The 24,035-nt window shown below is 41.7% G+C and overlaps 2 protein-coding genes across 7 annotated transcripts; one reads left to right on the top strand and one right to left on the bottom strand.

Moving 5' to 3' along the window:
• Positions 1-917: 917 nt before the first annotated feature.
• ppp1r12c (protein phosphatase 1, regulatory subunit 12C) lies at positions 918-15,357 on the top strand. 3 transcript variants are annotated; one of them, XM_076091171.1, is made up of 21 exons: positions 1,159-1,269; positions 1,682-1,710; positions 2,395-2,569; positions 2,700-2,830; positions 3,219-3,337; positions 4,286-4,445; positions 4,590-4,734; positions 5,283-5,357; positions 5,465-5,529; positions 5,792-5,904; positions 5,994-6,049; positions 8,003-8,133; positions 8,301-8,388; positions 9,141-9,258; positions 9,880-9,995; positions 11,347-11,396; positions 11,744-11,783; positions 12,050-12,163; positions 12,502-12,552; positions 12,791-12,841; positions 14,241-15,357. In XM_076091171.1, the coding sequence occupies exons 3-21, from the start codon at positions 2,471-2,473 to the stop codon at positions 14,325-14,327; spliced, it is 1,809 nt and encodes a 602-aa protein (XP_075947286.1). In that variant the 5' UTR covers positions 1,159-1,269; positions 1,682-1,710; positions 2,395-2,470; the 3' UTR covers positions 14,328-15,357. The 3 variants fall into 3 exon arrangements, with proteins under 3 accessions (XP_075947285.1, XP_075947284.1, XP_075947286.1); XM_076091170.1 differs by lacking the exon at positions 1,682-1,710 and having other exon boundaries at positions 918-1,269; positions 12,050-12,154; XM_076091169.1 differs by lacking the exon at positions 1,682-1,710 and having other exon boundaries at positions 918-1,269.
• Positions 15,358-16,063: 706 nt separating this feature from the next.
• LOC142949500 (rho GDP-dissociation inhibitor 1-like) lies at positions 16,064-23,593 on the bottom strand. 4 transcript variants are annotated; one of them, XM_076091177.1, is made up of 7 exons: positions 23,449-23,572; positions 23,206-23,293; positions 20,706-20,894; positions 19,702-19,785; positions 18,486-18,562; positions 18,070-18,133; positions 16,064-17,939 (listed from the first exon to the last, which is right to left on the bottom strand). In XM_076091177.1, exons 3-7 carry the CDS (start codon positions 20,890-20,892, stop codon positions 17,740-17,742), a joined length of 612 nt encoding a protein of 203 aa, XP_075947292.1. In that variant the 5' UTR covers positions 20,893-20,894; positions 23,206-23,293; positions 23,449-23,572; the 3' UTR covers positions 16,064-17,739. The 4 variants fall into 4 exon arrangements, with proteins under 4 accessions (XP_075947292.1, XP_075947291.1, XP_075947290.1 ...); XM_076091176.1 differs by lacking the exon at positions 23,206-23,293 and having other exon boundaries at positions 23,449-23,593; XM_076091175.1 differs by having other exon boundaries at positions 20,706-23,293.
• Positions 23,594-24,035: the final 442 nt, after the last annotated feature.

Raw genomic sequence — 24,035 nt, 5'->3', positions numbered from 1 at the left:
TGATAAATTGGATATATTATGCACAACGTTTTTTGCCAATGGCACTTTGCATAAAAATCTTTAGCTGCTTCTTTTCTAAAACAGGCTTTACACCACTGATTATTTTTGGGCCTCTGTTGCTCTCATTGTGTGCCCCACGGATGTGGTGATCAGCAGCATTGTGCTAATATGTACGGTGAAGTTATTGCAACACCAACTACATTATACAGCAATAAAAACAACTCAACCTGCAGCACATCAGATTAACAACTGCATTAATTTTACTGAGACAGACTGCTTCTTTCTAAACCCCTATTGTGGCTTGATGAATGCTGGTTATCCTAGCCTCAGGCTAGCAGCCACTGCAAGGTAGACAGCCCATGAGGATGAGCACTGCTGGATGGAGACATGCCCAGCAAAGTGGGAGGACTCGCACATCACTTACTGCCTTAAGGCAAAAGGTTGCATATTTCATCTTCAAACTAAATGGTGTACAGGTTGTGCGGCAATAAATGGCCCTACTGTCTCCATATGGGGAAGCGGACAGGAGGAACTTTGAATAGTCATGCTTGGTCAATATCCTCAAAGCTTAAGGCTTTTTCAGATCCTTTAATAGTTCAGTCCCACTTATAGGGCACCATTTATAAAGGGATAAAAAGTTGTAGTAGTGGCTCCTATTGTCTTATTATTGATTCGCTTTGGACCTTCTTAATTACCTTCATTGTGGATATAATTTCAAAATACAACTGACCCGAGTCTCACAATAATCTCAATGTCAGGAAGTGTTGTGCACAATTCCCAGACATGGAGCTTTACTGCATTTCCCCTCCACCATTAGACCTATATACAGGTCTAATGGTCTAATACTTCCTAAATTCAGTCAGTGGTCTACTAAAGAACGGTGACGTCAGACAGACGACAAGCCTGAGCAACTTTGCGCGCTCCCGACGCCAACGAACACGAGAAGAGGCTTCCTCCACATCCAGAGCAAGAACCAGGAAGTATACACATGGAGGGTGTGTCGTTCCCTGCCAGTGAATGTTTTATTTTTAAAAACACAGTCCTCCTCCTCGGATAAATAATGGGAGACTCGGCGAGGACCAAGCGGCGGGAGCAGCTGAAGCGCTGGGCCGGCTCATGCACCAACAAAGCGTCGGCCGTGCCCAGGCGGAGGTGGCGGGGCGATGCCGAGAACGGAGCAGGGGAGCCGGAGGCCCAGTTTAGCGACCCGCCTAGGGACCAGCCAGTGTGTGTAGGCATAGATGAAATCAGTCCCCTTCTCAAACGACGGTGAGGAAACGTCTCGTCGAAACGTTTTACAGTAACGGCCCGGCTAACACCCAGCTAGCTTAGCTTAACATCTAAAGATATGCTAAAGAGGAATGTTGTGCTTTGGCTTGGACAGGGGGGTGGGCAACATAACCCGACCCATATGTCTTTAAGTACAATATTCTGGCCCCCTTCAGCTAAATAACATCCACTCAACTGTCAGTGGCCAATGGTCATTATGTATGTGGCCATAGTTTGTAGTGTTTGTGTTGGCTATCTAGCTAGCTAGCTAGCTAGCACTTCTTAACAGGTCTGCTTGTCAAGCACCGTGTTGCTTATTCACTTTTCATTTGCAGTGCTGCCAATACAGGCAGTGGCAATCTCTTTTAATGCTGTTCCTTTTTGTCTTATTGTCAACAAATCCCACGAGAAGACCAAAACCACCAATGAACTGATCATAAAGCAAGTATTGCCTTTGTATTTAAAGCCTGGTCTTGCTTGTTTCTCCCCCCCCCCCCCCCCCAAAGACTTCAATTGTTAGGGAGCCCGACTGTTGAATTGGGTGACATGGTCCTAACATAAACTAGGCTACTATGGTTTACTTTGAATCAGTTCCACATAAACTGTCCTGCAGCTTTAAATATCCACTATCGCACCAAGATCCACAATTGGCAAAAGTCCCCAAGAAATACATATTTTACTCTTGTTTGAGTGTTGTTTGCAAGAAATGCCCGGCTGTTTTTAGGGAATTATTTAAAAATAGACTTTGTATTTATGACATCTCTAAAGATGTAAGGCTTCAGTGCAGCTGGCCTTGGGGCTGCAAAGATCCACTGTTAGGGTAGGGATGCCTGAACATATTAAGAGATGGGAAAATGCATTGTTGGCTTAAGTATTTTCATTGGATTTGTTGACAGGAACAAAGCCATAGAATATTGCCAGCCTCATCCTGTTGATACCCCTTTAACAGTCGTATCAAATCACATTGACTTTTCCTACAAGGCTACTGCAACTGTTGAAAAGTGTTTCTTTTTTGTCTATTCCCTGTATGAATCTCACTGGTGCTACAAGGCATGTTTCTTCTTTAAATTGGCCACAACTGCTAATAAGAGAGGTCATCGAGCAAACTGTATCCTCTGTCTTTAGGAAACGGGTGAGGTTTGACAGGGCTGCAGAGTTCCTGGCCGCCTGTGCCAGCGGAGACACAGAAGAGGCCCAGTTGATGCTGAAGGAGGCCAAAGAAACCAAAAAAAGGAATGGGGAGGATGTGGCAGAAATTATCAACTGTTCCAATGCCGATGGAATAACTGCCCTCCACCAGGTGAGGCAGTTTCTCCTCGAAGGGTTTAAACGAAGTTTCTGGTTGATGCTGAGATGAATGAAACATTTATAGTTGCATTATTTTTTTACTTTTAAAAACTACTAATACTATTTTCCTCTCTTCTACACAGTCCTGCATAGATGGCACCATGGAGATAGTGTCCTTCCTGTTGGAACACGGTGCCAACATAAACCAGGTTGATAGTGAGGGATGGACACCGCTGCATGTTGCTGCCTCCTGCGGGTACCGTGACATTGCAGAGTGAGTAGAATACGTCTCTACAGTTAGCAGACTACAGCTAACAATAGTACAGTACTCTTTGACACTTTGGAGACATCAGAATGCAGCGTGGGTGCCAGAGTATTTGTGCATTCAACAATACTAACATTGTTTTCCTGTTTGGCACTCAGCTGAAGCATGAGTGGGCTGGCCTGGCACACAAATGCATGCAGCTCAAATGATTTAGCAGTTGATGCACCATTTATTTTCCTACAGTCTCTTGTTCTGTGAATAATGCCTTTTGGCATCGCTTTGAAGGTAACGTGATGGGATTAGGTGTTTCTATCTAGAATTGGTTGTCCTTGTGTAGACTATGCAAATGTTTCTGCAGTTATGTGGATTCTGACTGTGTCCATGTTTGTTTTGACAGTTTTCTTATGCTGGAAGGTGCATCTCTCTCTGCTGTGAACTGTGATGGTGATGTTCCACTGGACATTGCTCTGGACGAGAGCACTGAGTCCCTCCTTCAGGGTTACTCTCTGAGACAGGGTGAGTGCTGTCCTTTGACAGCTACGCACCCCTTTTTAAAAGGATGCTTCATCATTTGTTTCTGCTTAATCTAGGGCACATGTGTTTGTGTTTCTTGATACGAGAGGAGTTTTAAATCCTACATACTTCTAAGAGGAAGCATAATTAGTAGAGATTCACCAATTTGGGATTTCAGGGCTGATAATAATTTATGATCTGTAGGGCTATACCAAATGTACTTTTTATTTTTTTCTCAAATTCAAAGCTTCTATTGAGATTTTCGAACAAAGCTTCAAATGTCTGCTGTCGTATTTTATGACTTCATCACCCCAAAAAAGTTTTTTTGTTATTGTGGTTATCTAAATGTAATTTATGGTCCTGTTAGATTGCTGCTAGACTGCCCCATTAATCCAGGCGTGGTTCTCCCTTTGTACGCAGCAAGCAGAAGAGCAAACTGTTTTTTGGCAACAATCCTACGCACCCATCACTGGAATCTAATTCTACAAATAAAATAATACTCAAACTATTATTGTAGCCTTTAATCAGCCCTACAGCCCAAACTATCCGCTTGTTGTGGCCGATAATATGATAAATGAATAAATGTAAATGTAGTAGTATTATTATTATTATTATTATTATTATTATTATTACAACTGCAACAATGTGAAGACAAAAGTAAATATTTTCATAATGACCGGTTCATTTTTTTTCTGTGCGTGCCTGCATGTTGCTCACTGACCGAAACAGAGAGCCCAAGAGAGAGTGACAAAAATGCACACTCAGAACATGGTTTTATATGGTTTCCACAGCCAAGGCTCAGCATTACTGGATGGAAGTATCAACTGATATTTCATTACCGGAACAATAACAATGATTTTGTTACTGATGCATCCCTAATAACTACCCAAATGGAATGCCTCATAGATAAAAGAAGAGACCATGTGTTTGACATTTTCTGTGTGTGTCCAGGTGTGGACTTGGAGGCAGCCAAGCGGCTGGAGGAGGAACAGATAATGACGGACGCCCGGATCTGGCTAACTGAGGCCCCACCCGCTGATGTAAGACACCCCAGGACCGGGGCCACCCCACTGCATGTGGCTGCAGCCAAAGGCTATCTAGAGGCTCTCAAGTAAGCATCTCCTAATGTTTTCCCTAATGGATATAATTTAACATTTGAACTTAGAAATGTTTTTTCTTTTCCAGGAAGTCTATATTTTGTCATATAGTGTATCATGCAGTGCTGCTGTTGTCAACTTGCTGTTGTGTTGTTTAGGATACTGTGTCAGTGTGGGCTGGATGTGTCAGCTACGGACTTTGATGGCTGGACGCCTCTCCATGCTGCAGCACACTGGGGTCAGGGGGAGGCCTGTTGCATCCTTGCCGAACAGCTGTGCAATATGGAGGCTCGAAGTAATGCGGTATGACCCAAAATAATTACAAAAGCAAAAACATCATTCTTCTATGTTGAGCGTGTTCTTTCATTTACAGAAGCAACAACTTGGGTCTATGTTTACTTCCTGTCAGGTTATGTCATTCAAATACACAATGTTTACCATTACTGTGACATTATTTTCAAAAAGATGAGAATATCTCCATTGCCTGGGGAGAGGGTAGACCTTTCTGTGGTGACTGGGATATTACTATTGGGCCTGTCTAGCTTCCACTCTGATACTTCTGTCAGCACCTGCCCCAGGTGTGTGTCTGTGTGACTGTCACAGAGGGGCGTGTCTGCAGCACCAGACTATGAATCTCCACTCCGCCGTGGTGAAAGCGGTCTCTACAGCAAAAGCAAAAACATCATTCTTCTATGTTGAGCGTGTTCTTTCATTTACAGAAGCAGCATTCACCATGACATTTAGATCATTTGGAGAAGAACTTGGTACTGTAAATGTAACGTGTATTTATTTTATTATTTTTTATTATTATTTCATGGTTCATTTTTGTCACGTTGTTTCTCACTTTGTAGGGTCAGACACCATTTGATGTAGCGGATGAAAGCATTGAGGAGCTCCTGGAGGAGTTATCAAAGAAACAAGCAAATGTGAGAGAGTTTGTCTTTACCTGGTATTATATGCATTTACTTTATGTGATTTTAACCAAAAGCACTGACAGCTGTCTCTCGCTCTCTCGCTCTCCATCTCTCCATAGTCTATATTGGACAGGCAAAACCAACAAGGCTCCACCGCTGCAAACGCACCAGGCAAACGGCGGAGGTTAGTGTCTATCTGTAACATATCCTGAATTAAATGTTTCCCAATAAAAACACTTTTTAATTGTTCCCTGCTGTGAACACATAGGGCAGGTTTCCCTGACAGGTATTAAGCGTAAACTAAAAACAAATGAACATGCCAGTAACACCTTCATCCATAAACATTGCCATGTAATCAACGCAGGAGCTCTGAAGAGTTTCTTTGAGCAGTGTCTTCCAATAAGGTCCCTCGGTGCCAACATCTGTCCCCATTTCATGTCTTCCAGGAGCTCAGTGTGCAGGATGAGTAGTAAAGACAAGATGAATGTGCAGGACCAGTCTAAAGAGAGGGGTGTTTCGGGAAGCCTGGAGATGAGTGAGGAGAAAGAGGGCAGCCCAGGTAAGCTGTGTAACCTGCTGTGTTGATAGAAGTACTACAAACTCTGTAAATGCCTGTGATTCCAACAGATGCTGGTTCTCTTTTCCCAGAAAGCTACACCGTGTCCAGTCCAGAGAGTGTGACCACAGCAAGCCCTGCTGACAAGGTACAAATTACAGTGCACATCAGCCAAGTGTTTTATATGAAGTCCATCATAGAAAAGACAAAATGTGATAAAACATCCTTGATATTGCAAATTAGGAAAAAAAAGCCATAAAGTGGTATGTCTAATGTTCCAGCAATTAAAAAACAAACAGCAGTGATATATATATATATATATATATTCCAAATGGCAAAGAATGTATAGTTCAATACTTTCCATCTACCTGACTGCCTACCCTAACCCTAACGCTTTCAACAGAGGATATTTAGGATATTTTTAAAGTGGAGTTGCATAAATTACTTATCCATAGTCGGTGTGTTACCTACAGTAGATGGCGGTCAGCAAGCCCCCAGTTTGGAGATGCAGGCAGGACTACAGACACAAGAGCAAAGTAATGTACTGCTGTGGTCGCGGGTGATTTTTTTTTTTTCACCGCTTATTAGGGGTGCAACGGATCACAAACCTCACGGTTCGGTTCGGATCACGGTTCGGATCATTTTTCGGATCAACAAAGTAGAGGGGAGGAGACAAATCTAACTTTGCTTTCCATTTATTAATTAAAGAACTTCAAGAACACTTAAAGAAAAGAACTTTGGGCTATAGTCTTACATAAAAACAAAAATATTGAAGATGTCCAATTTGAAACAAAATGAAATATATAAATAAAACATTCAAATATACTCAATTCTGTTAAGTTTAAGTGCAACATGAGGTATGTTGATATCCTCGTCCTTTGATCAATATTGAAAGAAAGAAACAGCCAGTGAGCTAGCTTCCACTGTTTCAACTGAACTGAACTGCTCGGCAACAACTTGGGTCTATGTTTACTACCTGTCAGGTTATGTCATTCAAATACACAATAATGTTTACCATTACTGTGACATTATTTTCAAAAAGATGAGAATATCTCCATTGCCTGGGGAGAGGGTAGACCTTTCTGTGGTGACTGGGATATTACTATTGGGCCTGTCTAGCTTCCACTCTGATACTTCTGTCAGCACCTGCCCCAGGTGTGTGTCTGTGTGACTGTCACAGAGGGGCGTGTCTGCAGCACCAGACTATGAATCTCCACTCCGCCGTGGTGAAAGCGGTCTCTACAGTCTTTTCCTTTTCATAGAGGTCTGGAACAGCTTCACACTGAAGTGGGTGCGTGAGTGGATTTCGTATCGTGGCTCAAGCATTTTAACCAGATTTTGAAATCCTTTGTGTCCCCCGTCGCTGACAGACGGGATGGTGGCTCTTCATATGTGTGGACATGCCGATGTATTGCCGTTGTCGTGTGTCTTTCTCTTTAAATAATGCCTACATACCGTAACGGTTTCGTCCACCACCCTTATCTGTCATTATAAGTTACAGGTTAAGACAAAATTCTCCCAAACTTGCGACTTAAATGACGCTGCGGCTTCTCAAGTTCCTCCGCTCGCCATGACTTTCGCCGTTAAATGCTTTTAACCTGCTCCGTTCACGTGAACACACTACTGCTTTATATCTGTTCACTGACACTCTGCATTGATATTCGGGGACTTGTTACTTGAAAAGGAACAGCAGCAGTAAAACTGTATTACACACTATGATGATTAAACTGTAAAAAAGAGAGAGAAAAAATACTCAATTGATCCGCGGTTCACGAGTGATCTGAACCGTGAGGGCTGATCCGAACGGATCACGGGTCGATCCGTGATCCGTTACACCACTACCGCTTATCCTTGGTGTCAGACAGCCTTTACTGACGGGGAACTGAAGCTGTTATAAACATCTATGCTCTCTTCAAAAGATTAATACGCTATTGACAAAATCAGTAACTTTACACAAGAGTTGCTGCCCACTAACCTTTTAAAGAATGTTGACTAAAATGAACAGTATGCTGACATTGGGGCCATGAATGAAAAGTTAAATTGGGGACAGTTGATTACAGTTAAGCCTATGGCCTTGTTTCTTGTGTCTTACTTGGTTCAGACACCAGAGGAGAAAGGCGAGGAGGAGCATGAGCAGGACAAGGCGAACCGCACTGCCAGAGTCCAACCAATCCCTCAGACGAGGGAGGCGGCGGCCGAGAGCCCCAATACCCCCAACACTGACAGGCGCAAGTAAGAAACAACAGTGTTTGGAACACAAAACATTTTTGTATTTAATAAATAAATGAAAAATGCCGTCCCCAAATGGTTCTCTGAATGTAAAAAATGTGAGTTATGATCATGGTTAAAATGTATATAATACTGTTTATGGAGCATATCATTTGTGTTGGTGTGTTTAGGTTCCAGGCTCCAGTCAGAGACGAAGAGTCTGAGTCTCAGAGGAAAGCTCGCTCTCGGCTGATGCGGCGGTCTCGCCGCTCCACACAGGTACTGCTTCACATCGGTTTTATTATGTGCAAAAAAGGTTTGTAACAGGCAATATATTTGTGTTTCAATATACAAAAAAATGTTTCTAGAGCAGTGTTAACAACACATGGAGTATGAGTGGACCTGTTTTATTGAAGAATAGCCACTGACTGAGCTCCTCTAATTTGGTGATAAATATATGTCATGTCCTAAAAATTCTTCATAATAAAGCTCCCCTTATTTTGAAATTTAAACTCTTTTATTTTGAGGCAGAAGCTATCACCAGTCGACTATATAATCATTCGATCTGTAAAACTGAGGTTTTCCACAAAGGCACCACTTGTGTTCACCAAAGATGTGCTAATCAGTTTTGTGAACACCATTCATTCAGCATGAAGAAAAGCATACAGTTGATAAAGAACCTCAAATAAAGAAGTCTTAGTTGACTAAGACCTTATCAAGTGGTCTAAGAGGGGCCAGCCCTACAGACTTGACAGTTAATGTGTCCTGGCATGATCAGATAAACAAAAAGTTGCACTGAAAAGACAAGTGTAACCACTGACACCACTGAGTAATGCTGTGGTTAACTGTATTATTCCAGGACATGAGTGACTGTAAGTGCAGCATCATGCTGCCCCCCCTTCCGAGTTACAGATGATGCTTTGCATCAATATTTTCATTCTTTGGGACAGTGTATTTTCACCAAGAAGACTGTTTAGTTCGGACTGTAATATAAGGTCTTTGAGTGATTTGTTTTTGCTCTGTGCCGGCAGGGTGTGACTCTGACGGACCTGAAAGAAGCAGAGAAGACTGTCCCTAAAGCTGCAGATCCACCGCCTCGCAACATCCAGCCTGTCAGCCCCATCGTTACTGTCACACCTGCTGAAAGGGGTGAGTGAGGCTGAAGTGCTAGAGCCATTTCTATTTACTGTAATACTAGATACAAACATGCTGTAAATTGTGGGTGGAGTGCTCTTCCGGATAGTTTTGAAAGGTTGAGGTTTCCTCACATGTGCTGTAAGGGCTGCTGGTGTGAAGGGTTAGGTGTGGCAGGGTGGCTACCATATATTCATAATGTCGTGGGTAGTGTACTGCTTCCTCTTTACTATGTTTTGGTCACCCTTTCCCACACTCGATGCTTTTTTATTTATTTTTATTTATTTTTAATGGGGAACTGAGCATTTCCTCGTCTGATATATATTTTTTAAAGATCACAAAGCCAAACAGAGCATTTTGTTCATGTTAACTAATCTCGCTACTCTCAACTTACAGAGATGGAAGTAGAAACTGAGGTCAAAGATATGACAACTTCCGGTTTCACAGAAAGTTACATTTGGAAACTAATCTACCTGATTGCATAGATGCTTAGATTAATCCTGAACTGAGCTCCAGTGACGCATCTGTTAAGCACCTTTTGTGTTCTAGCCGTGTTTGTTACATGTTATTCATTCTTCTTTGGATCTTCACACTGGCGTGGGACGTGGTTAGTTAGATTGTTGACTGTTGTTTCAGATACAGACCTGGTGAACGAGGTGGAGCTGGAGGGAGAGAAGCGTCTGGGAGTGAAGGACAGGAGGAGAGGGAGGAGGGAGCGACGCTCCACTGGCATCGTTCAGCCCGGCGGAGAGGTAAGAAAGAAAACAACCTTACATCATCTCAAACATGGCAGAGAGCTCACCGCAGTGTTTCCCATTGATTACCTAGACTGTGGCGGCCCTTCAGAGTATATTCTACCCCGCCAGAGTGTCATAATTAACCTGCATATTTGTGCAAAATAGTGCAACTTATGGTGATTTATTCACTCATATTAAGGAGATTCATTGAAAGCACGAGTTATTTTTGAATTTGTATTTACAATATTCATCAAAATTGCTTCACCAGAAGGTACAGGCTGGCTCACGTAAGGCTGTAAAGGACTGTAGGCTGTATAACTGTATCTCTCACATAGTGTGCGCATATGTGCGCTTACGCAAACGCACAGGGGAAAAGTGAGAGAACTTCCTTCTTTTAGAAGCGTATGTTACTTCTCACCTTTCACTCAGTAAGAGAAATAGATCTTAGTCAGTTATACAGCTGTTAAAAAAAAAAAAAAAACTGCCATTGCACCATAACGTGCAGAGCATCCGGTTGCAGCCATTGAGCTTGAACCCCGGAAGCCTGTACATGAATACAGCGGTGTGAGGGGGGAGACCACAACACAAATACAAGCTGTCATACTTTCTGCAAACTTGATCTTCTCCACTACATTTCAGCACCCGGTAGAGCACAAACACACTCTCCCTCTACACACAACGAAGAGCGTTATCCATCAGGGACTCATAATAACCGAGGGACAATGTACAGCAGGCTGGGCATTATTGTAAAATGAACCACGACAGTGAACAGGAGCCTGACTCAAGGCAGCACAAAAAAAATCAAACAAACAAAATGTCAATGCATTCCATCATACACAGCAGTGTATTTGTCCCAAGGCATAATCATGAGAAAATGGCTTTATCTGGTGGAAAATGGTAAAACTACTATTTTGCATCCCAAGCTCTTGATTAAAAGCTTCATATGATGGACTGTAACGGCCATGGGATCAAAAACTGTGGTTTCAATGGGGACATTTTTGTCCTTAAGGGTCTAAGTGACTGTATTTTGGCTACACATTTTATTATAGACTTATCATAGGAGCTCAGGTTGAACTCACACCCTTGCATGTATGTCACATGCCAAAATGATCAAAAAATGAAACAGCCAAAATGTCCTTATTAAGATAGAAGGGTTAGGAACAAGCTAATACAGATTATACTGTCAGACAGTGTAGAAGAATGAGTTGATTTTAAAGTTATTAAAGGGGGAAACCAAATAGAAGAAGGCTTAATGAAAGAACCGGGCTTTCTGTTGAGTGTATTATTTCAGATTAGACATGCAAGCAAAGTGCTGTTCTAACTGTAGTGTCGTGCAGCTGACAGCGTGAGCCTTTTTGTTTTTCAGAATGAAAATGACGATGATCATTTGGACGATACAAACAGTAATACCTACAAGTGAGTGTGTTTTCCTCTCTGTGACGTTTTATTGTAATTTCACATATTTCAGAGACAAACTACTTTTTGGTTATGCATTTCTTTCCCTTTTAAAAAGAAAAAAGCTGGATTTTAGTCATGTTGTGGTGTTTAATGTCTGAAATGACGGCCGCAGGGGAAGATTGTTTAAACATGTTTGACTGTGTGCTCTGAATTTGTATGTGCACCAACTGGTTTGGCCTGCTAGTTGTATGTAGTGTTATTTTCAGGACATAATGGTGAATTCTTAGTTGTATCAATGTATAGCCTTTGTTTGTGTGAAGGATTTTCTGTCGGGTGTTTTAAAAGTCTCTTGTGTGTCTCTGCAGTGAGAGTCAACTGGGGGACTTATCAGCTGACTACAGAACGGTATGTGTCTGACACTTTTCTCACAGAACAGCTCACATATTTCTAAATACAACACACCTGAGGGCTGAGAGTGAATTATAGCTGATATCTAAACCAGCCAGAACAGGAGTGATACCCAGCAAGCTGTAGGGAGGAATGAACAGAAACCCCCAGTAGGCCGTACTGTAGCATCACCCATGCTATTTCCACCTGCACATGTGAGCTTTTATCTTCAGGCTGTTGTAGTTTGAATATCTTTGTGTGTGTGTTTGTGTATTTCCCTCTAGCTGTACTTAAAAGTTCTGCAGGAGAACCTGGCGCTTAAGGATGAGCTGCAAGAAAAGGAGCTGCTGCTCAGCCAAAACAAAGTGGAGCTGGAGAGACTCCAACAGGTTCAGATGGTTGCTGCTACATCTTACCTTTTTAAGAATGTGTGCGTTATGCATTATGCTATATGGGCACTGTAGTTTGTCGGCCATAAGGTAGGTGTGTGTGAGAATGTGCACAGCAGCACAAAGATGTTTATCTTTCATTTTCTTATTTTATTGAACAGCAGCACAAATCATCCCCTCTGTAAAAGTCTTTCATGTTTGGATTTGTCAATCAGAAACCTTTACAAGTTATATTATTTCATGAGCATACAATTTGAGAATTTCGGTGAGGTGGAAAGTTGCCATAGATTGCAGCAGTTGTGTAGTTCTACGATCAGCTGTTTGAATACTGTTTCTCTCTGTGGCAGAGTCAAGAGTGCAGCACAGACAGACCGGCTCTCCTGGAACTGGAGAGATTTGTAAGTCTGTTTTTTTTAAAGAGTTGTAACAGTTAGTTTTAGAAATCAAAACGGCTTTTATTTCCTGGTCACTGGGAAGCTGATAAAATAAATGACCAGAGAAGGATTGCATGTTGATAGGCGCTACAAGTACAGCCGAGCCTGAAGCCAAGGTATCAGAAACAATGAATGGACTTTCTGGCAAAACGTTTGCTCTGGCAACCTTCTCAGTTTGTGATGTTCCAACCGTTGTTCACAGGAGAAGTTGGCCCTCCAGAGGAAAGCAGTGGAACTGGAGGATGAGCTGAAGGTACAGACATCAACACTGATTACTGAATGAACTTTAGTGTAATGATTTGATGCTCTTATTCCCAAATGATTCCATTGATTGTTGGAATCATGATTGCAGCATTGCTAAGTTGCACAAGCAATGCTGCTTTCAGATGAAAACTTCAGAGCGACTGTCTAAAAAGAAGGGTTTTGGAAAATATATTTATTGGATGAGTTACGTGAACATCATCATAAGCCTCACATAAGTAGTGGCAAGCCAACTGCAGCAGGACATTTAGACCATTACAGGGCATTCATGCCCTGCTTTCAGTGCCCAGTCACTCACCATCTTTGAGGAGTTGTAAAATTTAATGGAAAATAAACCTTTTTGCTCTAAAGCAAATTATGAGACAAACTGGGCGCCAAAAGTATTGGTGACCTTGGTACTGATCAGTGTTCCCATCACCTCACTGCAACATATTGTGGCCCATCTATGTTGGGCACCTTTTGTACTTGATGCACCTTAACAAATGTATACTTACAACGCTAACGCTTGAATTGTTTTTAGCGTAATGTTAAATGTAGCCTATAGGAATGTTGCCCTGTCATTAGCGTAGCTGCATTTTGAAGTTTAGAGGGTTGTATGAGGTACTTATCCTTAGTCTACAGTAGATGGCGGCCGGCATACACCCAGCCTGGCAGGAAAGTGGGCACGGAAGCAAAGCAATGTATTGCTATGGACAGAGGCAGCAGCAAAACTTATTTTAACCACCTAAAATAATCAATGTCAGTTCAAGGGTATGCTATATTAAGAAACACTGATTTACCAAGCCGCCAGCCCTTTCTCATGGGGAACTAAAGACGTTATATGTGCCATCTTCAAAGCCACAAACCAATACTCATTTATTTCTCCAAAGTGTAGGTAATACACTGACTTTGGTTAAGTACGTCATACAATCCCACATTAAAACAATACTAATTGTATTCATTTTTTTTAAATCCAAATCTTTCACCATGTATGATCCAACATTGTGTGTTTGAAACAGATATAGTATTGTACTGGAGGTCATTCATAGCAAGCATGTATTTATTTTTGCACCACCAAAGGTCCAGCACAGTAACGAGAGCATATGGTTCGGTTGTCAGCAGTGTAGAATGGTGAGATTTCAGTCTCCTTTGGCTAAAAGTCCTACAAAGAAAATATAATGGATATTTTGTAAAACCAGTTCTCACAGTATATTTAATGTAAGATCACTCGAGGTTTCCTGCAGTGTTTTAATGCAGAGGTGGACCACCTCGCCTGGTGGTAACGTAAAAAAAGACTTCTTCCAGCATAAGAATGACTTCTCTTGAATGAAGTAGAGCGTAAAAGAGCAGAACGCTGTGATACTGTTCTATTTGAAGGAGTGCTGAAGCTAAAAACACCACTGTTTCTGTAGGTTCTGGGGGATCTCAGATCAGACAACCAGAGGCTCAAGGATGAGAATGCCGCCCTCATTCGAGTCATCAGCAAACTCTCGAGATAAATCTTCAAAAAAAACTACATGGAAATAAATAGTATTACTGGATTTCTTCTTTTGCCAAACTCGGAAGACACAAATCGGGAATGGAGACGGCAGCATCGAACACCTGCACATCACGTTCTACAGTAACTGGAACACGTATAGATTTCAGGGTTATTAGCCTGTGTTTGGGCCTTTATGTTTTGGCAGATCTACTGTATAACAAGCTGAACTGCACCGCCTGTGGACTGACGGGACATTCCTGTTTACATCCACTTTTATATTCAGTCTTCATTGTTGTATTTTTTTAACTGGAATATTTTAATGTGCTTTGCTCCTCCGAAACTTTGTATAAAATCTGTATCAAGAGACTTTAAGCCATGCACAGTGCTAGACTTACCGTAAATGTGCCAAAAACAGCCCCAGTTTTGCATGTCCTTTGGAGAAAACTCCAGGTGGTCAGTGTTGTTTCTCAGGATGAGTCTTGGGTGGATGCTTTCTGTTTTGGCTGACTACTAGTGGACCAAATTTGCATGCTCGTTTCTCCCTGCTCCTCTGAATGTATATTTAATATGTATATTTATGTACAGGGGCCATCTGTTCTGACAGTGATGTAAAGGAAGTAGTTGTGGACTCTGTTGTACAAAGGACGGTTCTGAGTGTTTATCATAGAAGTCAGGTGCAGCTCATGTTCAGAGGGATTTTTACAGAATATGTTTGTTACAAATGTCAGATCTTTTCAAGAGCTTGAGGAGAATGCATAGCCTTATCCCGCTACCCTTAGTACTGTAAGTCAGTAGTAATTTTGCTTCACCATTTTGACTGGACGCCTCTGAAAGCAACGACCCCTAAGCTAAGTATTCACCCTGTGATGGACGGCTGTTAGTTAACAGACAGGCCAGATGGGTCAACATTTGAATGTTTACTCCAATTTTAAAGAAAAAAACTTGCATGTCAAATTGTATTTTGATGCTGTGCCTTTCAATATACATTTTTAGTAATATTTCTATTTTGCTTTGGCAAATGTATAAAATACAGGCTGGGTATAAATTTATTACGGCTCTGGTTTTTCTTTTACAAATTACTGTAACTTGTCTGACTTTTTTTCCTCAAAGGGTAGTATGTTTTTTTTTAAAGTTGATACAGCATGTAAAGAATGCAAAGAATGCTTAATGTGTAGATAAGAAATATTGCTTGGCTCTATAGCCCGGACAATATATTTGCTGATTTTAGTTTATTGCATGTATATATTTTTGGCGAGTATGTCGGCCAATAAGTAATGTGTTGCATACTGAAATGTCTGTCCTCAAAACAGTCTTGATATAGCATTTTACAAGGCAGGTATTGGTAAAACAAGTCTCAGTATAGCGTGTCGAAAAAGTCCTAAAGCGAATGTCCTAAAATCAATTGTATAGTAGAACAGAAAATGTGATAGTATACTATAATGAAACACAGCACCTTTTGTTAGATCGTCCGTTATTAATGCCCACATCCTTCAAACACCACGCTTCCAGCTTGTAACACAGGCTTTGAGTTATAAATGTTTAGTGTTAAAGACAAAGCTCAGACAACCCTGACATCATGGTCATTTTCTTAGATCAGACTCTAAAGACACAGACAACATTATCTAGCTGTTTGCACCAGCAGAGTACTCCTCAAGCTGGTTGAATTGAAGTTAGTGTGTAACATCCCTTCATTCACACAGTAAAATATAAGTAAAAGTTCTACTTATTTGCAAAACACCAGCGCTGGAGGCCAAGTTGAGCAAAATCTTTATTGGTCGAGAAGAGCAATCACAAATGATAGAATATACAACCCCACCAGCATGCCAGTGTTTTCATAGAAACTGTACAATGTGAAGGGATGTATGGAGCAGGAATACATGGTCGTCATTATCAGAAGAAACAAACAAACAAAAAAATGTACATCCATAAGTTCTGGTACAGTACGAGTTGATTTCAATGAAATGTTTCTGGTCAGTTGCGTTTAAAAACCCTCCTCTCTCAATAAATATTAAGCACGTTTCGGTGGTGGTGTCACATGACCTGCTTTCTTTCTGAGAGGGTCACTGGGGGGGGGGGGGGGGGGGGTGGTCAGCTTTCTCTCTTCACTACCAGTGTCTGTCTGTGGGTGAGACCAGACACCGCCGAGGTCTCCAGCAGCAGACGGTACCTGGCTCAGCCTCCTGTGCTTTCTCTGGGATGTCCTGACTGAGGCTACAAATTATGAAGCAATCTGAATGAGCAAGGGGGGGGAGGGAGGCTTGATGATGTACATTAAGGCAAAGGGGATCAACTAAAAAATAATGCTCAATTACAAAGGTTTGTTTTTCACATAATTATAGTTTGTGCTAAGGCCTCATGGCTAAAAGAAACAAGAGTGCCAAGATCCAACAATACAGATTTTTCACTGGGGTTTTGTACCATTTCTCCAATTCTTTAACATTCAGTCCCCTTGAATCACAAGGTCAGTGTATTTTGAAGAGCCTGTATCTGAGTATATGTATAAACATTCTCCACTACAACAGGGCTACAGGTGGTTATTGGTTGGTAGCGAGAGTAAGCCCTTGATATACAGACTACCTGATAGCAAGCACCGCCTGTACTCGCAAGGCAATAGACAATAGGTTTAGACAGTCGATACATAAGGCAGCTTTTTTTTAAACTTTTTAACTTCCTTGTTCACTTTGGCCCCAGTCCCCATTTGAAGGGGAGTGGGTGAATACATGTAGGGAAGGGAGAGAGGCGCTGTACAGCAGCTCTCTATGAATTGTTTTACAAGGCAGGTATTGGTAATTCTATCAAAAGACGGCAAACAAACAAAAGCTGTGTGGAGGGGTGGTGGATGATGTGGTGGGGCCTGTTATGGACACTACAGCTGATTAACAGTGATATGAATACAGTCACATTACACAACCATTGATACAATTATATAAAAAAAGGCAAACAAAAGTTGATTGTACAGTTGCTTTTCCACATACTTCATAGTGAGAGAGGAAGACACCATTCTGGAGAGGTGGAAGGCGGGGTTAATCTCTTCAAGCAGCAAAAATCCAGAATAAAAATAAAATGGGGGGCTGGGTGTGAGGAAATAAGGTGGTACATGAAACAGCTCAGTGGGAGGGTAGAGTGAGTGAGGATGGCAGGTTGGTGTGCAAGAAATAAAACGTCAGGCAAAAGGGGAGGTGCTGGGTGGACGGATGTGGTGGCGGGGGGGGACTGCTGCTACGGATGCTGCTACGGATGCTGACGGAGGTGGGGAGGATGGCGGGGGTTTTAAGACAGCGCGGCAGTAACTAAGACGTGAAATGTACAACAAAGTAAACACAAAGAAGGCATAAATGGTGGACACAGGGTGGGGATGGCGGGGAGCAGCTGAGGAACGCACAGGACTGGGGGATTTTTGATTCCCTAGCCCCCGAACACAAAGGCCTCTTTTAGTCCTTCCAGTCTTTCTTTATATTGAGGTTCCACTCCCAGGTCAGGTGGTCGTGCTTGTCGTCGTCAGTAAACTTGGATTTGATTGCGTAGTTGCCGCGGGCAAACACGCCGGTAGGAGCTTCCTCCATCACGGTCAGGAAGTCATATTCAGCGAGACGAGGCCCATAGCTCCCCACCATGTAGTCGGATTTATCAACTGTTAACAGATGAGAATGGACATTATGGTGAGATCATCTTATCAGGTAATTGCTTTATAAATACTGAGTGTTTTTTAGAGGAAGAGTTGGTGTTTTTGTGGGACAGGTCAACAAAAATTGTTCACTCACTCTTAATTCCTTTCCTGAATGTCTGCTGCACATACTTCAGTCCCGAAACAATCTCCTTGTTCACCTGCGGAGACACAAACATTGTTAAAGACATCAACAGGTATGTTCTCCTAACAGGGATAAGAAATGAACGATTTGAGGCAGGGTGCCCCTGAAACTTTTTAAATCTCATAGGATGGAGGAAAAATGCTGAGTAACCCGTTTAGCATCTGACCCGTTTCTTTCGTTGAGATATCAAAAGATAACTCACGACTGTGTCGCTTTTTATTAATAAGCCCTGATCCACACACGCGTCCTATGAGCATAGCTGGATATATACTAAATCAATATCATGAATAAACTTAATACATATAGTGACATGTGGCTGTTAGTAGTGTGATACAGCCTGAATGTCTTTTCCATTTCACAGTTCTCACCTTAAAGCTGATCTTTATTTTGTATTCGACGCCCTCCTTCAGAACGAACGCCTGCTTCTTAAAGGCTTCCAGGTCTCCTGTTACAAGAGGAAAAATCCACAGGCATCAATATTTTCTTCATAATAACTACAGTGACCAGTTGAGGTGTGAATCTTAACTGGCCTCACAATTAAGATTATGATTACAATTCACCTGTCAATGATTTAAATGCACAACTATTGTTGATGCTTCTGCATGTATCAAATCTTACATTTTCTATGAATTAGCCAAGCAGCTAGCAGACTTTTTCTAACTCACAGCTCTTCTAGTCTTACTTGGTTTAAATCACCGCATCTCCCGACAGAACCAACACCACGGTTGAATTTCAGCCTGCATGCACATTTGTTTGTTGAAACAGAGCGGCTAATATTGGAAGAGAAACAAGTTAGCGAACTGCAGAGTTGTGTCTCTCTTCTCCACGCACAGAGTTTGTGTGTATTTATTCAAGTTTCTCACCAAAACTCAATTTTACAGGATTACATGTGAACTCCTCATGATGACGTTGTGATTTACCTTTGCCGAGTACTTATTTTCACCGAACAGTGTCTGAACGCATCATAATCTAACGGAACCTACCTACGTTGGCCATTAGCGATGCTACTACCGTTATTATAGATATAAGAGACCGTTACTAGCTCTCCTCGTGTCAATTTAAACACGCATTGGTTGTTTTCAATGGAACATTATCAGAGATCGGCGACTAGAAAAGCATGACTGCCAATGTCCTGATCACATATTTGACTGAATATTGGCGGATAGCGATCATCAGTGAAACTTTATTTCACACTGTGATGGTTAACGTTTAACTGTGTAATTAATCCGCGGTTCACATAAGTGAGGAACTGTGAGGTCCGTTACACCACAGTTGTTACTCTAACCACTGATGTTGTGTGCTGTTGTTGTCATGTACGGTGTTTTGGGAGGGTTTATGCTAAGGATGGCTACAGTGCATCAATGAGCCATGATTTCAGGCCTGCCCAAAAAATCCTTAACACAAATATGGTGATAAAACGATCTATGACAACAATTCAGTACTATATAATTTATAGTCTTTTCACATGTTTTCAGCCATTATTTAGTATTAAAACGTGTAATGTGTTCAGAGACTAATCTCAGATTATACTTTAAGGCAAACATTTAATTTAACAAGTAAGTGATCTCTGGAACAGGAACTCACCCTGCAGGTCCAGCACCAGGGGGTCTGGGGCGGTTTCACAGATCAGAGACATCCGGGTCACTTGGACATTTGGAACTTCAGGATCTGAGGGTGGATCAAAGAAACAGGTTGGTTCAATAAAAAAATAAAAAAACATACTTTCCCAGAGGTGACATTTTAGACACTGTACATACTAAACAGCTCCTTGTGAACACCTTTGACTGATATTTGTTTAATGAATGAGTTAGCTAAGACCCCCCACGGCCCCTCTGCCTCACTCCTGGGACTACTGTGCCGGGAGCAGAGCGGACATCGGCTCTGGAGACAGACCTTCTAACTCAAATTCACCCGTTGCAAACCCCAACGCCGGGGTTCACAGCGGGCTGGTGGCCAGCAGGTCTAACCGCTGATCATTACACAGAACCAACCAGAGTTCTTTACAGTCCACCAGTCCACACCAGCTGTTATAGGATTCCAAGGTTTTATTCCTGTTCTATGTGTAATACAAGTTACACATAGAACATTTAACGCAGAGGTATTTGTTGTGACATAACAGGACAGCTTAGACCAAATAAGAGGCCTGCACATGATGCCTGGTGATGTGTCCTACAACATGCAGCTGTCTGAGTGAGCGGTCTCACTTCACAGGACGTGAATACAGGACAGCTAAGCTGTAGTTGGGACAGCCTCTACATTAATTAGAATTTAGATTATTCTTAGTCCCACCGAAGACACCTTATCTCTTCACTTCTGAGCATACCGATTTATCAACGTGCTATGAAACTCTCAGTCACAGTTTGCCATAAATGGATGCAATTTCATAGAATTTTTTCTTACATTTATTTAGAAGTTGACTTTTCTGAAACTAACTGGTTTGGGGGGGGGGGAGGATCCTTCCTGACTCATTAGCAGAGCAAAAATGATGTTCAACAGAAAGATAGATCTAGGATTCATGTATATATCACACACACACACACACACACACACACACACACACACACACACACACACACACACACAATTACCAGCCTCAGAGTTCCCTTGGCCAAGCAGAGCTTGCTTATATTTGCGTAGGCTCTCATCATCCTGATCCAACTCCTGGATCTCTTTCATTGACTTTTGGGCTGGTGGCTTGTAGTTCACCAGTTCTGGCTCTTCGTTTTCAGCTGCAATGGCTGTAAGCTGCTCTGGAGTCACCTCATCATCGGCCATGTCTGGAGACGGGTTGGGTACAAGGGGAGGGAGGGGGGAGCAGGTAGGGTTGAGAAAAGTAAGAAGAGAAAGACTTTGTCGAACACACAGAATGCAGATAATTCCTCCAGTATTCAGAATGGGCACGGGCCCAGGCACTATTTAGGTCATGCCAAAAGCAGGGATGGACGGAACCGCTTGCCAGGGGCAAGTAAACTAGTGAAATGCCTCATGTGGTTGTCTGCAAGGGAAAAATCAATGTGATCTTTATTGATATCTGCAGGAGAGCTGGTAAACGTGAGCAACCGGCTAGCAGCACAGTCCTGCTTGGCTAAGAGCTTAGCAACATTTGGAACTAACTTAATCAGACATGAATATTATTGATTCATTGACATGCATGCTGCTCTGAGTACCCGCAGAGACCAGGGTCTGCCTACAGCACAGGGTCTCTCTCTCTCTAGCACAGTGCTGCTAAGCTAACAGCTAATGATCTCTTCAGCTACATTACAGTGCGTTCAAGCTCCAAACCGTAAAAATTAGTATTGGCCGAAGGTAAATTACAACATTATCATGATGTGTTCAAATGTAATCTTGTATAATTTTAGTTTTGGCGAGAGACTTGAATAAATTGTTGTCTGAAGTAGAGGTTTTTCACAGCAATACAAAATACATATTAGAGAGGGAATTATGATACATTTCCCAACACTAGCTCTAAGCAGCTTATAACACATAATGAAAACTACTAATGCCTCCCAAAAGTCAATTACATTACTAAATAATTGCTTTTAAAAACATAAATATAATTTTTAAAGAAAACAAATTCAGAACAGGATTAGAATTTATATTTTAAATATATCTAGATATTGTTTAAAGAACAGCAACAGTTATGTTTACAACAACAAAGTCACTATAGAAATATCTCACTGGAAACATATGTTAATAAAATAAATGACACTTTTAAGTAAAGTTTATAAAGAATGAAGAACACAGACATCCTTCAGTATCAGTCAGTCATATTATATATATATTATATATATATATATATTATCATAACTTGAACTCACAATGCTCCTGTGAACATCTGTAAAGGCAGCGGTGTTTATCACCACACAGATGAGATTCCTCCATCTGGTTTGAAGTGAGAATCTCTTAACATACCTTTCAAGTCTATCCTCTGACTTGCCCAAACTAGCAGCCGTCAGAGGAAGCGGTAAAGGAATGAACTCTGGCTTTAGTCTCCAGTCAAATAAACGTGCCTGAGCAGGATCCAAAAAACAGTTAAAAAAAAAAAAACTCCTTCGCTCCATCTTACCATTCCATCACTACACACAAACATTCTGGCACCCGAAGGAACCAATGACAAGTGACAAAGAAGCATTGTAAAATATAAACACGCTGAAATTTAACCTCAACTGGTTGCACAGATTTTCTATGATCAAATCACCATTTGAATAAGTTTATTTTAAAGAACACATGATGGTTTAGTTGAGGCATGTACCCTGGTACCTTTGGATAATAGGAATGTAAGTTCAATGCACAACTTGTATGGACATTACTGTGTGGACCCAGTAGAGGATGGGTAATCAAACCAAACACTGCAGCAAAATACTTCAGGCTAGTTTTACTGAACATTCCTTTGATCTCAAAATGCACTCCAGTGCTTCGCTTAACTAGATTTGAGATCCGCAAGAGACAGAATTTGGATCGAGGCTGTTTGTAATGACAGAAGAGGCGCTGGTGGGGGAGGGGCTTCAAAGCATTATGCAACTGCTGACATTAAACTCAGTCACTCCAGTGAAAAATCAAGAATGTCCTCTTTAGGCACAAAGTCTTCATGTACATGGCTGCTGTGGGAAGAAGTTTGTCTTCATAAGAGAAGTTTATGATTAGTATTTATATTTGACATTCCACTTCAGTATTATTCCAGTATTATTCCATCTATTTCAGTATTAAACAAGAACAAACTGCAGGGCAACAGCACGACCCATCCAGTCTCCTGCAGGCCTGATTCACTGAGTGCATGTCAAATAATACAGACTTATATGGAAGAGATGTAAATAAAATACATGTTTTCTCTTTGTGCAAATCACAGCAATTAGAAATCAATAACATTACGACACTAAAATGTCAAGATGGCTATGAAGAGGCTAAACGCAGCTACAGTAGTGATAAACAGTACCCTTTATGTCATGTCAGTGTTACCGTTAGCTAGCTAACCATCACCGCTTTTCTTATCGCCATCTCATAAAACCGGCTAGAATATCGCTATTGACAGCACACTGCCAGCTGCACTTTAGTTAACTAACGTGATTGATTGAAAGGATTTATACTCACTAATGTGGCTAAACTTGTCTTAGCGCAGACTCTCTCATACACAGGGTGGGACTGGAGAGAGGGTGGGACAAGTGGCTAGGAGCTGGGGCTGGAACAATCAGGAACAATTCAGCCAAGCTAACCAGAGACTGTGGCTAACATTAGCCTAACAAGTTGCCATCAGGAGTGACATTAAAACGTCTCCAGTTAGGATTACCCTGGACACGTCGTTATTAGCTGCCCTTGAAACGAATGCTCACTTACCTTTTTTTTAATGCAGTTGTGATTTCAGGTGCCTTTACAGTGGCGCTAAGGTGCGTCCGTTACTCTGCGCTCCTGAGCGAGTATGGCGAACAAGGGAATGGCGGCGGCGGCGGCGCCGCCCAGTGCGCTGCGCACGCAACACTATTCCGGGAACATGTCTAAGAACCTATAAAATGTCACTTCCGTCATTACGTCACTCAACTCACATAGGTGCCAAGCCGGTATTCTATTTTAATTTCTTTGTTATCAATAACCAATCAACTATCAAACTGATAATATTTTATTATATCTTTAGCCGGCTCTCTCGAGCATGATTCCTATTATTGTCATATGCCTCTAGAAATCTGGGACTTTCTATATGGTACTTGTAAATGTGTTCTTCACTTTAAGCTGATGCAATATGACTGTTGAGACACCCTACATTCATTTGGAGATTTAACAGTCTTATTTAGTAGAAACAATCCATATGAAGGTATAAAAGAAACAGACAGGGAGATGCAGTGTTGGTTACTTCTCGTCATAATTTAGGTGTGCGCTAGCCAATAATATAGGCTAGATGAGCATGAATGTAACGTTAATTCACTGAG

Source organism: Anarhichas minor, unplaced genomic scaffold (genome assembly GCF_050575085.1).
Source record: "Anarhichas minor isolate MPS153535 unplaced genomic scaffold, ASM5057508v1 ptg000014l, whole genome shotgun sequence".
Taxonomy (NCBI): Eukaryota; Metazoa; Chordata; class Actinopteri; order Perciformes; family Anarhichadidae; genus Anarhichas; species Anarhichas minor.
Note: the sequence above shows the minus strand (reverse complement) of the source record. Positions and strands in the feature narration are given on the sequence as shown.

Bases quoted from the DNA above. Each gene is read 5' to 3' on its own strand.
- ppp1r12c (XM_076091169.1), top strand. From the start codon at position 1,061: ATGGGAGACTCGGCGAGGACCAAGCGGCGGGAGCAGCTGAAGCGCTGG. The intron at 4,735-5,282 runs GTATGACCCAAA...CTCACTTTGTAG, and splicing joins TGGAGGCTCGAAGTAATGCG to GGTCAGACACCATTTGATGT. The intron at 6,050-8,002 runs GTACAAATTACA...TACTTGGTTCAG, and splicing joins CAGCAAGCCCTGCTGACAAG to ACACCAGAGGAGAAAGGCGA.
- LOC142949500 (XM_076091176.1), bottom strand. From the start codon at position 20,892: ATGGCCGATGATGAGGTGACTCCAGAGCAGCTTACAGCCATTGCAGCT. The intron at 18,563-19,701 runs GTGAGTTCCTGT...CTCTTGTAACAG, and splicing joins CCTGGTGCTGGACCTGCAGG to GAGACCTGGAAGCCTTTAAG. The intron at 17,940-18,069 runs GTGAGTGAACAA...ATCTGTTAACAG, and splicing joins ATTCAGGAAAGGAATTAAGA to TTGATAAATCCGACTACATG.